General features: G+C 42.8%; 1 protein-coding gene across 2 annotated transcripts in view; it reads left to right on the top strand.

Annotated features, from left to right (window-relative positions):
• LOC310867301 (nck-associated protein 5-like) overlaps positions 1–15,622 on the top strand; it is a 72,647-nt gene that overhangs the window by 47,509 nt on the left and 9,516 nt on the right. For both annotated transcript variants that reach the window (XM_083777244.1, XM_083777243.1), the window contains exons 7-8: positions 12,229–12,408; positions 12,512–15,459. In XM_083777244.1, the coding sequence (XP_083633370.1) occupies positions 12,229–12,408; positions 12,512–15,459 (3,128 nt within the window). The remainder of the gene's footprint in view (positions 1–12,228; positions 12,409–12,511; positions 15,460–15,622) is intronic.

The following is a 15,622-nucleotide window of genomic DNA, read 5'->3' as shown; positions in this document are numbered from 1 at the left end:
GAGACAGCAGGAGCTTAGAGGCTAGAATCCATTAGGCTCTGTGGTGGTTCCTCTGACCTGGCTGCAGAGAGCACCCCCGCCGCTGAAATGCAGGTCATCTCATTACCCCCCCACCGCTGACACTGAAGAGTAGACTAGAACTCGAGTTGTTCATCCGTTTAGGAGACAACAGGGAGGCAATGATGTATGAATGATTGATTTTTTTATTTTTTTTATTTTTTACTTGAGCGAGACATGCTTATGGGAATTTAATTTGGGCTTTAAAGTGATGCTTGAGGGGCCCATGTTGGATAAGTTGATAAGCTGGGCACAGTGCTTTGTTCTGCAGATAAACTTCCTGTTGCTGGAAAATGAAATAAACAATAGTTTATTGGTCCCATTTGACTGTTTAAAGATATTTAAACAGTTTTATTGGAGGAAGGCCCCTCTCATCCTGATTGGATGAAGGCTGGCTAACCCTAGCCAAAAGCGGAACCTATACGTTTTTTAACCTAGGGGTTAACTGAGTTACTGAGGTCAGGGAGGAACTCCTTATATGGTCAGCACACTCTATAGTAGGGAGGATTATCAAAAAATATGTATGATATTTGAATTAAGTGAAATCACTGAATATAACTTTAAACCTGACATAAATTCACACCAGACATTCAGCAGCAGAGGTTGTTAACCAAACAATCCCTCAGACTCACCAAAATGTTTAGGTACTGATGATAAAACGTATAATTGAATGCTAGACCCATGGTATCATTTTTTTTGTATGGACAAGATATATTATGTTTATCCAAATCCAATTCAAAGCTGTGGGTAAATATGAAATGGTCTTGCCGTCAACGTCAGTCGCCTACATCGATTTCCTTCTTTGATGCGACTGCGCCATGGAATGTCAAAGACCCTTATTATATATTCATAGATGAGGCCCCATGAGAATTAACCATACACAAGCATCTCTCCTTCAGCATCATCTTATTTCTTTTCCTATAACTTCCATTAAGGCGGAGAAGGGTCACTGAGTCCCTACAATATTATAACATCCTTCACTAGCATGCAGCTAAGCCTGCTCATACACCCTCCATTCTTTAGTTTAGTGTAGGCCTACACTCCTCTGGGAGCTGCCCAGTACACCCACCCACCATTCTTTACTGTGCTCCTCTGGGAGCTGCCCCAGTACCCCCATCATTCTCTACTGCTCTGCTTGCCACCAAACATCTTCACTGGAGCAGAACATCTTGGAACAGAATTAAAAAACACTCGCCTTCGGTGTGCTGGATTTCCACTTCATTGGCTCCCGGGCACACCATTTCTCCCTTCTGACACTAAATGAACAGCAGTTCAAACTAATTACTGGCCACAACTCTGAGCTGCAGAGAGGGCAGGAGGTAGATTAAAGATAGAGTAGAGGCAAGAAGATGTACTGTAAGAAGAAGAAAGTGGATCCTGGTTAGTCTGAAGGTGCTGGACTGATGCACTCAGCAGATAACAAACTGCTGCAGGTCATTCTAAATCTCCCGTCAGTGGAAGTCATCTCAGGACTCGAACCCATTGCCGTGGATGTGGCCGATGTGGTGTGTCAGCACGGTTGAGTAAAGGCAGTCGGTTTGATCCTATCGTTAAACATTGAACCTTGTATGCGTTCTATTCTACTATCTCTCTCTCTCTCTCTCTCTCTCTCTCTCTCTCTCTCTCTCTCTCGCAGGTGTAGTGAGTGACATCACCCCTCTTTGATGATCAAAGACAAAATACTTAGTACATCAATTGATGTCAGCTGAGAATGTAGATCAGTGTTGATTTTGTCGACTAAAACTAAACAGAAAATGTTCGTCCACTACCTTTTTTCACTGACAAAAACTAAATAGAAACTAAATGAAAACTAAGCTATAATGACTAAAACTAAGACTAAATATATATCGACAATTTTGTCAATAAATAAAAACTAGACTAAAATGTTAGGAAGGGACTAGTGGAAAAGAGATCCAGTATTAGTCATTTTACACTTTGCACGCGCTGCGACGCGTTGTGAGCTTGTAGATCGGCTATTTTCAGCAAGCGTAAAATCTACCATTACGACGGCATCAAGGCCCGCCAAAATAGTCTACTAAACCAACCATAGATTTAGTCGACGAAAATGTCATGACATTTAGTCGACTAAAACTAGACTAGCATAACTAGACATTCCAGGGGACTAAGATATATATGACTAAAACTAAAATCTGCCAAAAACAACACTGGTGTAGATGGGTTTTATACTGGGCTATATAACTGGCTTGAGTAATGCAAGAGACTATAAGCACAGCTGAAAGTATAACTCTGCAAATGGTTCCATTAAACAATACACTTTAGCTTGGTTCTATTTCTTCTCAGTAAATCCTCGTACTGACAGTAACTAACATGGTCTGTGCTGCAGGGGCTGCCATTTGGTCCAACAGCCCATTGTTCTGAAACCCCAATAGTCTGAAAAATGTTAGGTAGGGTGAAGGACTAAAGAGCTGTTGGAGTCGCTTGAGTAGCTTGGTCGGTAGAGTACTCTCTGTGGAGTCACAAGATTTTGGGTTCGATACCAGGCACTGCCAAATCAGCGTATGAGTCACATCAATAAAACTCTGCCACATAGGTCCAGTCCAATGTCTGACTTCCCCTGCGTAACCAACTAAATGGTTTATTGAACATGTTGAGCCGGACAGTTCTGATGATCCACCCTCCTGTATTTTCTCCTCTTGCTATTTTCCATCGTTCTCCATTTCCCTGCTTTTTCCACCTCCAGCAGCCTGGCCCCAGCTGTGCAGCATCTACTATACAATTGTTCTGGTGTTATACATAAAAAAATAGCTCTACAAAATTGAGCTTTAATAGTCTCATACATTCAAATTCTGGTCTGCTGTCTATCTATCTGTTGGTGTTTTTATTATTGTAGTGCGACGCTTGGTTAGTGGCTTCCCAGCATGCCTCGGGCGTGCCTGTATGTGTTATTCTATTACTGTTATCGTGCTATTTTTTGCCTATAGTAATGTGCTGGGGGAGTTATGTGTCTATTGTGATTAATGTTATTGGTTTATGTTCATGTAATAATTTATTTTTTGTGTATGTGTTTCCGGGTTGAACCAATGAGCTTTATGGGTAGATGTCTGTGACCAGTGACCACATGTAATGTGTACCAAATTATGTGATATACTATACAGTAGACTAGCATAATTTATACTCCATATTTTGACAACGTGTCACAGATATCTCTGCTTGAAGATCTCTTGTCCGTAAGTGACACCATTGTCATTGTGTGATGGAATGTAAATGAAGCTGCATAGTCTGTAAAGTTGTTGCCACATCATTGGCAATGATCCTCTCTCTTGATCAATGTATTATTGTGGCACAGAAAGCTGGATGAGATTTATGTACAGTACACAGGTTTCCAGCCCATAACTCATAAATATAGATAGGGGTCTGAAGGAACTTGGAACTTGTTCAGCAGTCATCAGACTGCTTTAAAATGGACTTCTTTCTCAGTTCTTCCATAGCTCGACAGGAAGCTCTGTGGAGTGCGTATGTCGTATTCCTACTGATCATACGAACTTGGCAACGGCCTCTTCTGTGACGCAAAACTGCCTCAATGTTCGGTGGCGTGCAACGTTAAGCATTAGACTTCCCATCACAGCGCCTCAGAATCGAATCCCTCTTTTGTCGTTTTTGTATCCAATCTAAAAATGTGTTTTTTAGGCATAGTTTTTGTCGCTCCCAGCGAAGCGGACCACAACAGCCCGTTAGGCAGTAGTTTACTAGTTTGGCAAAAAACAGGCGCGAGTCACAATGCCGACTCATTGCTGTTGATTTATGTACCGATAGGGACAGAATCATAACGTAAATTACCCCCCCTTGCATGTAGAGTAAAGTCTACCGGTAGCATTCAAACAACTCATACAGGGTTTGTGTTGTTTTTTTAGTGGGTGTTTAATTTTGCACATATGAATCTGTAAGGTAGATTGCAAAGGGTAACCCTACAGATCTGGCCTTTCGTAAGGAATTCCCACAGATCTCTCATAGTCATAATCAAAGTGTGAATCTTCATGACACTGATTCGGTCCAGAACCAGATCTCAAAAACTACTACAGCGGCACAACCACACACAATTACAACTACAGTATATAGGTATATACATACAAGTATGATCGAACCCTACAAACCCTCCCGCGCACTCAGATCAGCCAACGCACAAGTATGATCGAACCCTACAAACCCTCCCGCGCACTCAGATCAGCCAACGCACAAGTATGATCGAACCCTACAAACCCTCCCGCGCACTCAGATCAGCCAACGCAGGGAAGCTGGAAGTACCCTCACTAAAAACGCCGGGACAACGCTCCACATGTCCCAAACTCTTCTCCCTTCTGGCTCCAAAACTGTGGAATGCACTTCCCATTGCAGTCAGAACTGCAGCATCACTCCCAATCTTCCGCCGTAGTCTGAAAACCCACCTTTTCAGACTCCATCATGGCCCATAGCACTTACCCCACCCCCTTAGATAGCATTTCTGTAGACTTAGATAGCATTTGATACAGACTTATAGCATGTTATGTAGACAGCACTATAATTGCATTGTATGTAGTCATAGCACGTCATAGTACATATGTATAGCATAGTAGTATATATGTATAGTTTATATGTATAGTTTCATTATATAGATATTCCACTGTTACTTTCTTAGCTTACGCATGTTTCATGATAAATGTTTTTATGTGATGTATTCCCATGCTTTTTTGTTCTTGCTTAAAGGACCTATAACATAAAATTCTACTTTTTCAATTTATTTTGTGTTTTTGGGGCTCCCATATGTGTTTTCTATCCCCACAAATAACCAATTTTGAACAATCAGGCTTTCATATCATATGGGTGTTACTGTTTTAATGGAAATTGCTCTCAGGAACAGCTCAACTGATTTTGGCCTCATCGTGATGTCATCAATGTCACCCTACTTATATAATTCCTCTTATTCTTCAGTCTTCAGTTCAAATTTGCATTTCCACTTTGTTTACAATGTCCACCATTGTTGATTTTCCAAGCTGGCATGGAATGGAAACAAGCCTGGGTTTATCTAGCACCAGTATTATAATGACTCAAATATTAAATAATCTGCATATCAGCACCCCCACCACCTCAGGACATTGTGGTACTGCAGCTGAAACTGCTTTCAAAGTCCAGAAAGAAATGACAAGGCCTGGTTATATCAGAGTGGTGATTGAGGCTCAAACCATTAGAAATAAGTTTGAGGGACATAGACAATATGATATTAAATATTAAAAGCAGTTTTAAAATGCATGTTATTTGCGCTGTCGCTCTGGATTAAGAGCGTCTGCTAAATGCCTAAATTGTAAATTGTAAATATACAGTATAGAATTGTTTTAATCTTTAGAAGTGTTCCATATCACACATATGTACAACTACACTGCTAATAGTACACATTAATCTGTGAGGGAGCTCTATGGAAACAATGTGAAAGGCCATTTCTGATGTAATTATATGATAAATTCCACTTAGTTAGTTCATTGTCAGTTTCTTTGCCCTAAAGATAGGGAAGTTGCTTATCACACAAGTGGCTGGATAAACTTTTAATTAAACTTTTTTTTAAATCTTCACACAAATATTGTGTTTTGACAGCAAAAATGTGCTCTGCTCCTTGCTGTAAGAAATGGAAATTGAAAACACAATACAAGTTTTACAGTACGTTTAAACTTGTGACAAAGGCAAAAGCACAATGAGGTTTATACGATCTATGGAGTTGGGACTTGACTTGTCATTAGGCCTATATAAAAAATTAAAAATAGACTTCAAGTAAAGATAAACTATACATTTACTTGATTGCTATCTTCTAGCCTTCAACTATCTTTAAAATGTATGTCTTCCTTGACTCTGCAAAGCAAGCATTCCTGGCTACCATAACAATGAAACCTCACTATTATGCAGAGGTCGTCTTAAAAATTGAAAACCTATTTGAATCATGAATGGTGTGTGGGGGGAGGGGGGATTGATAAAAAATACAGCTCCCTTCTCTTTGGGCGATTTTGTTAGACCATATCAGTTGTGTCAAATCTCAGGGACACTCCTCAAATTGCTGACTGTAATTAGTTCCCAGATTAATCCGCAATCACGTGGTCAAATTTGGCCTTCTCCCACAGTGTCCATGAATAAAGGCTATAGCAAGGATAATGAAATAATACTTGAATATCAATGAATGGCCCGAATCACTTTAGTCCCACGCTCCCTCGTGCAATTATTTCCTATTCACATTAATTATAGCTAACAGATGACACTAATGACTTTGAGAGGAAGCTGGCTATGGCAGCCTTGAAAGGGATCAATGCTGTTTTAAATGGGGTCGCAAGGCGTCAACAACTTGATCTCTGTGGGACATTCCAATTGGAAGTGGCACGACGCAGGCTGTGTCTTCAGCACGCCAGTAAACTGTGCCAATTACTCATCAGTGGAAAATGCCACAGGTGCTTGTGCTTATGTCCAACGGCATAATTTGGGGTTCCAGGGGATACAAATTGCCACCCCCTAGCAAATTCTGTTCTTTTGTGCGGATTTTCTCCACCTCAGAATGTTTTATTTATTTTATTTAATGTATATAATTTGCCATATAACATAACCAATTTCTGTGGCTTGAAGCTACTATAGCTTCGTCCGGAGACCCCCAGGGGTCCTTGAGGGGGTTCCAGAATTTTCCTCCAGAGTTTTCCTGGGAGCAGTGAAACAGTGTGCGGACATCCCTTCCTTTTCACGGTTCCAGGGGTCCCCAGCTAAATTATATGATATAGTACTTTGTCAGTTCACACTGAAATTTGTCTTGCGACACAGCAGCCATGTATGCAGAACACATATACACACATTTGACATGACACAAAGAACAGAACAATATTACATGCATAAAGACAAGAGCAATGTCCATCGCTCAGATTACCCCATGGCTACAACTCCTGATTAAGCCTCAAAGTCGATTGGTGGGCAAAGGACCTCTTTAGTCTGACCTTATTGTATGCTGGGACACCATATTATCTCCTTCCTGAAGGTAGCAACCTATATTCTCCATACAACACATGGCTAGTGTTTGAGGTGATTTTCAGATGGGGGTCGACCACCAACTATACTGTATATCAATTTGGGATTCTTGACGTGAATACGTTTGAGAACCACTGATCTAGAACAGTCTGCAGTTGGGCATTGGGCGCGGGATCCCGCGGCACACGCAGGATCCAACACAAAGGTTGCGGGCGCGGGTGGTATTTACCTGCAGTCGAGAACAGGCGGTCAAGATCAAACCAGCATCCTCATAGTTTATACACTTTTAGCAATTAAACTATGAATATGTCTGAGGAGAATGTCATTTCCCCTACTGTGCTGGACATCGCAGTGGAGTCTAAAGGCATATTCATAGTCTGGTTTTTCGGTGGTGAGCTGACCACCGGAGGTGAAATAACGTTGAGCGGTGGTGAGTAAAAACAGAGAGAAGGGCTGGAGCGGTGGCGGTGGTTTGCTCTTCACCGCGGCTCGTGACGTCATGTTGTAGTTCGGTGGTCACCTAACCACCGAAAATACAGACTATGTATGAGCCTTATCTCTCTCTCTCTCGTTCCCATCACACCCTGTGCGCAGCTCGTCGCAGTGTCCATGTCACAATATAATATATAGGCCTACCTGGCTATAATATATGTCCCGTCGCAATATAAACACTTTACCTCTATCTGTGAGCAACTCCTCACAAATAAACAAACAACCCCTCTCTCGTGCACGCCTGCTCAATCTCATTCTGTTTGGGTAAATGTAATGTTTTTCGATCTCATTGAAAGATGTGAGTCACTACTTTCATTGAAGGGTAAAAGTGTGTTACCGGCTACCGCGATAGTTATTGGCAGTTGAATATAACTTGTTTTCACAAAAAACGGAACAGAAAACAGAGACATTTTAATTTTTATAAATCCTATAATACTATATTAAACCAGCTTGGATTTGTCCTCTGATCCTGAAGCTGTAGATTCACTCACATGTTGCGGAAGAGCACCCACTGAAAACTCCAAATGACACTACATATATAGGCGGTTTAGTGTCGGATTTGAAATTACATATATGCATGTCAATGGCAGTCAATGGATGGATGAATGAATGAACATTCCCTGGTATCCTGCCCTTGTGGTATATCCTGAGTTCAGCTGTTTTACGTAGTTGTACTTTTTGCCAATTTCAAATAGAAACTAGACAAAGTGCCAATCGGCACAGGTCTCCACCAGGGCAGGTCAGGTTGTGGCCTCATGGTGGCGCTATAACAGGCTGTTGAGGAAGATTTGGGCCGGAGGTTCATGTTGGAGGGATGCAGGTACAATGTTTTTCCATGTGTGCATACATAAGTTGTATACAGATCGATGCAGTTATAGCTAAAAACAGGAATTGGCCTGTTATAGCGCCACCGTGAGGCTGATTTTGAGGAATAAATTGTGGCATGTCGTCCTCGGCCTAGTGAAAATGTGCGTGTATAATGTAAGGGAAATTGCACACTGTGTTTGTGATTTGTGGGTTTTTTTCGAAATGGACGAATCGTGTGAGCTTTGGAAGCCAATCTTAGCCAATCAGGATGGAAGATGGGAAATGGTGCCGGTCCGTGTTGATCACATGACTATGAAGATAGTGTATACCGATTTGCGTGAAATGTGGATAAAATGTGAAGGAGTAATAATAGAAAATGTGTTTTACATATGTCGGCCTCCTGGTGGCGCTATAAAGAGCAGATGTGAAAAATTCCAGGCAAAGGTTTTTCCTTGGCCTCTAGGGAGTTGGCATACAAAGTTATCCACAGATCCGTGCAGTTAGAGGTAAAAACACTTTTCGGCCAGTTATAGCGCCACCTTGAGTCTGAGTTGTAATTGTTCATGTGGCATTTTGTCCTCGGCCTAGTGGGAATGTGGGTGCACAATTTCACGGAAATCACGCGATGTGTTCATGATTTGCAGCATTTTGTTTGAAACTGAGCACTCCTGTGAACTTTGGAACCCAATCTTAACCAATCAGGATGGAGTCTGAGAAATCTGAAAGAATTTGAATGGCTCTAGAGAGACTGTGTACCAATTTGCGTGATGTTTGGACAAAATCTGTAGGTGTACTGTGCAAAAACTTGTTTTGCACAAAGCGGCCTCCTGGTGGAGCTATAACAGGCCGTTCTGGAAAGTTTGGGGCAGAGGTTCATCGTTGGCATCCAGGGAGTGTGTGTGCAAAATTTGGCATCGACCGGGTTAACGGTGGCCGAGATTAGCTACTCACGGACACACGGACGGACGGACGGACACACACACACACACGGACGGACGGACACACGGACGGACACACGGACGGACGGAGTGCAAAACATACTCTCCCCACATGCCTTCGGCCTGGTGGAGACAATTAAGACTAAATCTCATCTCAAGAGCTGACATGTGTTACTAGTGACAAACAGGCACAGCAATTGCCACAGTTCCACTGGCACTGTCAGAAAGCTGTTGTCTTGTGTACATTATAATATGTCAAACGTTTTTGGCCGTGCACCTCCTGTTACCTCCTGACCTAGCTGATGCACCCCCCAACCCTAAGACTCGTTGTATTTGGCCAAAAATTATACATTTGTAATATGATTATGGCAAATAATCACAGAATGTCACTGTATTGAGAGACATGCAGCTGCTGTATACTCCCGCAGCTGCTCTATATACATCTCCTTACAACTAGTGTTTTACCAGATTTAGCCGTTTGTGCTAAATAACACCATCAAACCAACCTTTTCATGTCACGCACCCCCTAGAATTTGTTCACGCAGAGCAGTTTGTGAACCCCTGATCCACAGAGTTAGACACTTAAGGACATGCAGGCATTGGTTATGGTTAGGATCCCACATGGATCATAGGACAATATAACATTTTAGAGAAACAGCATACAGTGTACAATGGAAACAAGCCCCCTAAGGCTTTTTGTGTTATGCTTTTAGCGTAACCCTTGACTATTCTGTACTGTTAACTCACTTGTTAATGTATTCAATCCATGTATCAAAGTGCAAAGGACAATATCAACCGTCCATATCCTTCAATATGAGGAAATCAGTATGAAGGGAGAATTCCGCGTAAAAATAGTGTCATTACATGGTTCAGCCTTAATGTTCTGTCACAAACAAAGTATACAAGTTCACAATGCGTAGCATCCGCAGCACGTTGGGAGCTTCTAGGTCTGCTATTTTTGGCATGCGGTGCCGTCATGACCAAGTATGAATCCGGCAGCAATTAGCAGTTTTGAGGTTTCCAGGCCTAATGTTGAAATTCTCAAAAACACATAATTTTATGTCTGCTTGCAGGGACACAGACAACTGCTAGTTTTCTATTATTAAAAGGTAGCTACTTGCATTCACCTGGTCTAAGATAGAATTAATATGTAAAGTTGACAACTATACTGCTCTAAAAGAAAATAGCTTAAGCTGGCTGGTTTATGAAATGTAATCATGACATTACCTGCAGGCAAAGGGAAAACTGACTAGGAACATTATAAACCAGGACCACCCTGACCGGTCGAGTGGAAAATGTCATTCTTCTCCTCAATTAGCCTTTAGATGGAAAGAGACAGCGATGTATCCACCGTATTGATTCTTTGAGATCTGTGACAAATATAAATGGAGAGCTAGCGGGCTCCCTCCCAGTTTGTGTTGAGGCAGGCATATTGTGGATGAACACACAAGTGCTCCACTCAAAATGACGTGTGTGAGAAATGCTGAATAGCTGGATCACCACTGATACTTTGTGATATTAACTAATAATAATATGATTCTGTGAATAAGCATTTCCCTTGGCTGCCGTCTTGCACTATATCACATAATCAAGATTATTTGATTTGACGTATATCTACTGTATGTCTGTTAATTTAAACATGAAGAGATAAAATACTCTTATGCCAGAGTTATACTTTGTGATATGATGGAGTCATATGCTGAAATTCTAACCTGATCTACAAGCTCACACAAAGCAATGGATGTTGTGAGCTTATAGATCTTCTATTTTCAGCACGCGAATGCGCGAACGCGCCAATGTATAAATCCGCCATTGTCTCCACACACGTCCAAACTCATGAAGCGTACACCAGCCTCCAATAGCCATTTTTTACGAGCAAAACAACAGCACCATCTTACAAATTAACTATTCATATTCATATTATTTTATTAGACAATAAAAATGCAAACAGTACATGGCACAGTCAAAGCACATTGGTCAAAAAGGATAGCAAAGGATGATGCATTCATTCACAAACACAACAATGACTATAATCGAGATATCTCAAAAACATGATAACTATGTGATAACCCTGCACAAATAAATCAAAATACAAATAAATGAATCGGAGGGGGGTATAAGGAGCTTGGGCAGTCAGTCACCTTCTCTCTTTTTGACCCGCTGACATTGATAGGTGAATTTTCAGACTGGTTTTAAAGGATGCCAGTGATTTGCTTGTTTTGAGGGCAGGGCATTCCAGGGCAGTGCTGTGGAAAGTGAATTTACCCATATTTGTTCTATATGTGGGTGGCACCAGATAATTATTTATGCTCCCTCTAGTGTTGTGGCTGTGAGAGTTGCTCACCTTTGTGAGGTAATCAGTTAAGTTAAAATTTAGAATGTCAGTCCCATTTTCAACTGCTTTTCAAGACAGAGTGTCTTCTACCCGGAGCCATCCTATGCCATCAAAATGCCTTGCATAAAGGTGGGTCTAGAAGGAGTCGGATTAGTTTGTTCTGGGAGGTTTGAAGCTTAGTTTTTTGTGACATTGAGATGTTAGAGAACCAGGAGGTACAGGCATAGTCAAATATGGGCTGAATATGAGCTCCAGCTGAGAGCCCTTGTCCTTTGCTTTACCTTTTTGATCGCCCTTGTTGCCATGCCTTCACCTGTCAGCTTATTGTCCAGGATACAGCCCAGATATGTAACCTCTACCTTGCTAGAGATTACAATGTCGTCAACTCTGACATTGAAATCATTGAAGAATGGATTCTGAAAGGCTGCGGAATGTCATTTTGTTAGAGAGGCTGCGGCACTACACTGTTCTCTCTACATTCGACGTGTGCTATTATTTAACTTATTGTATGTTGTTCTCAATGAGAGAGTTAGCTAATTTCCTGAATGGTTGTAATTGTAATTTGTTTAATTCTTGTTTTCTGACAATATCACATTATGATTTGGTGCGTTCCAGGATGGGCAGCGGAATGGAAAGGCAGGCGTTCCTGCAGGGAGATGGCCCAGCCTCCTCAGTCTAACGTGCCCTCGCAGCAGCTGCAGTGGTAGTGGCAGCGAGGCATCATTGTCAAGTGCTGGGAGCGAGTACTCCAGTGGCTCACACACTTGGGCAGAGGGACGTGGCTCTTCTAAACAGGTGTGTTTTTTTTTATCCACCTGTGGTAAATAATGATAATAAGGAAATAGATCTGCATGGATTAATGCCATGTCATGACTTGTGGATTTCTTGTCACTCACAGTGTGCAATAAGCCGGGAGAAGAGGATGAGTGCTGGGTCTATGTCAGCCAATCAATCGGTTCCTGTCGAGCAGCTTGATCTGGGTTGGAAGGAAGGCCACATCCTGAGGGGTCTAAAGCGGCTCCAAATGCGTAGCCCCAAGGAGCAGTCCTCACTTGCTTCTGGCCCACATTACAAAGACTGCATGACCTCCAACGAAGGCATATACTCTCTTGGAGTTAAGTGTGCTCCGCAGGCGACTGTCCCCAAACAGGCATGCACTGCAGGCAAACCTTTCAAGGCGGGAGCAGGGGGTACTGCACTCGGTTCAGACTCCGACGATGCAGATGACGAATCACCAAAGTCTAAGGAATGCTGTGATCAGCCTACAGAAGAGAGTCTTGGCTTGGAGAAATCAGATGTCCCAACCTTGGGTGAAGTGGTGGATGTTGAAACGAATCCTAATGACCACTGTCTTCAAAACGACCCTGTAAAACTTACAGGGAATCATGGACACTTTCTGTCACCTCTCCCGGACAACTTCTTGTTTGAGGGCCCCAATCTGAGACCTGGTATCAGCCCAACAGGGAGCCCCACCGACACGGTGACATTAAACGGCAAAGAAACGGCAGAAATAGACAAGTCATCAGGCTTGCAGAAGTTGAGTGACAGAAACAACAACCAGGAAAGGTCCACTGACCGCAAATCCAGGCTTGATTATGTCCGAAGACAACAGAACAGAACAGTGGCCAAGCAACTCGAAGCAGATGTGAACTCATCACTTCAACACGCTATAACAAGAGCACTGAGCAGTGAAGCGAGACAGCGTAGCTCTTCAATGGACACTCCGCATTGCAGAGATCAAGCAAGTCAAGCCAGTGACGAAGGCAAGGATCGCACCATCTTGGAATCCCCGCAGAAGAAACTTAAACCTCAGGCCTGTGACTCAGCAAGGAAGGCTTTCATCCTCCGGAGTAAGAGTGCAGATGGAGGCCCAGAACAACACAAGCAGTTACATTCTCCCCTCCACCAGAAACTTATCAAGGTCCACAGGTCAAAAGGGCAGTCCAATGCCCCGGGACACAGCACTCCTAGTACAAAATCTAACCTCAGTAAGACTCCTGGTACAGGCAAGGGAGCGTTTCATAAAGTTGAGAAAGGTGAGAATCATCCTGTGAAAAGAACTGCAGGTTCTCTTGAGAGTGTGGGGCAAAGTTCTCCGCTCTCATCACCAGTGAAACCCTCAAAGGCAATTAAGCCTCCAGGGCTAAGTGATTGCCCTAAGAGCCCAACTAAATCACCTTTGCATGTCTCCAAACTTCCATCAAGTAATAAATCTGGTGATGTCCAAGAAAGGCCCAGCTCTAGTAATTTATCCTGCTCTCCACTTAAACAACGGCGACAAGAACAGCACTCTGACTTGTCCAATTTGGAACACCGGTCCCCATCCCCACCCCTTCCACCCGGCCGAACCACATCACTACTCATTAGACCTGATTCTTTACCTAAAGCTCAAAAAGCCATGATTCAACCACAAACCTCCACCACTGGGAAAACAAGCAGCAGCAAGCCTCAATTGGCATTACAGATGCAATCTCAAGTCTGTGATACTCGCCATATGGCCACACAAATGGGTGCTGACGTTATTAAGTCACCTAAACGTGTCTCTGCCAATGTTTACAATTTGCAATCACCCAGGTTAGCACCTGTAACCTCTGTCCCAATTCAGGAATCTGAAGATGCAGATCCAATGCAGTCATCTAACAACTGTACTGCATGCCCTAATGAAAACGGTGCCATATTTATGGTGCAGAATCAGAACATGATGTCAATATCGCAACAGAGTATTTGTGAGTCGACAGTTTCAGAGGTCTTGCCTCAGGCGTCCTCTAATATTCACTACCAAAGCATAGGCAACAATCCTCAGAGTTCCAACTCAAGAGTGTTGATAACAGTGCTACCAGGGAATGCTAAACCCCTTGAGACAAACACAGGTCAGGGGACCAGTACATTCCTAGTTCTGGGAAGACATAACAAAGGTGATGCAAACTCTGTTTCCAAAAGTCTTCAGGCATTTGAGACCTTCAATTGTGATCCCCATGGTCCTCAGGTGATGCGTGGCATTAGTGAAACTGGTACCAAGGATAAAATCCGGCGAAAAATTGAGACCCGTTGTAGTTCACTGGGTTCTGAGCCCTCAGTCCTACCTCCTGCAGCAGACAGTGGTGTGATGCTGGACTGGGGCTTTGATGAGGAAGGTTGGCTGTTCAAACGGTCTGTGTCCGTCTCAACCAGACCTCCTCTTAAACCAGTCATGGGCATGAATGGGGCTAAGGCTCGCAGCCAGAGTTTTGGTGCACGATACATGGACCGGCCAAACTTCAACCGATATGGAAAGGGCCGCACCCAGATCAAAACTCACTCAGGAAGCTCATTGAACTCTCTAGGCGATGTCTTCCCTGGAAGTATGAGTTGCTCCAGTAGTTATCACTGTCCAATGAACCGCTCCCTTTTGAACAACTTTTTAATCGAGGAGGGCTTGCAAATCCCATCACTTTTGGCATCCTCAAGTGAAAGGCTTCAGAGTCTAAAACAACAACGAGAGCAAGTCAGGCGTCTTCAGATTGAGCAACAGTTCTCAAGCGCCTTCGGGGAGCCAGTGTCTGAGGAGCCGGAGAGACAGAGTGCTATAACCACCATTGAGGAGAAGGTGATGCTTGGAATAGAGGAGAACCTGCACAAGTCTCAGGAACAGGAGAAGAACAGTGAGACAAAGCAGAAATCTGGCTCGTCCTTGGCAAACTGGTTTGGTTTCCGTAAAAGTAAACTTCCTGCTCCAAGTGCCAAAAAGATTGATCCGCCTAAAGTCAAAGAAGAGAAGAAGGAGCAAAAGATCACATCCCTTCTGGGGGGAAAGCAGATCAAGTGTGAAAAAAAGAAGGAGAGAAGGAAAAGTGATGGAAAAGACTGGTAAGGAATTTAAGATGAACAAGGTGAGATGTTAACAGAAATGGATAGGACAGCTAAGAAACCAGGAGTATGGAATCAGAAATTAAAATGTATAATTGAAAGTACATTTTCAGGAGAGAACAAATGTTTCAACATTTATCCAAGAGCACAGACCTTACTTGTG

The sequence above is a fragment of the Protomyctophum parallelum genome (assembly GCF_964188405.1).
Source record: "Protomyctophum parallelum genome assembly, chromosome: 11".
NCBI lineage: Eukaryota > Metazoa > Chordata > Actinopteri > Myctophiformes > Myctophidae > Protomyctophum > Protomyctophum parallelum.
The sequence above is the reverse complement of the archived record's forward strand: the minus strand, read 5'-3'. Positions and strand labels throughout refer to the sequence as shown.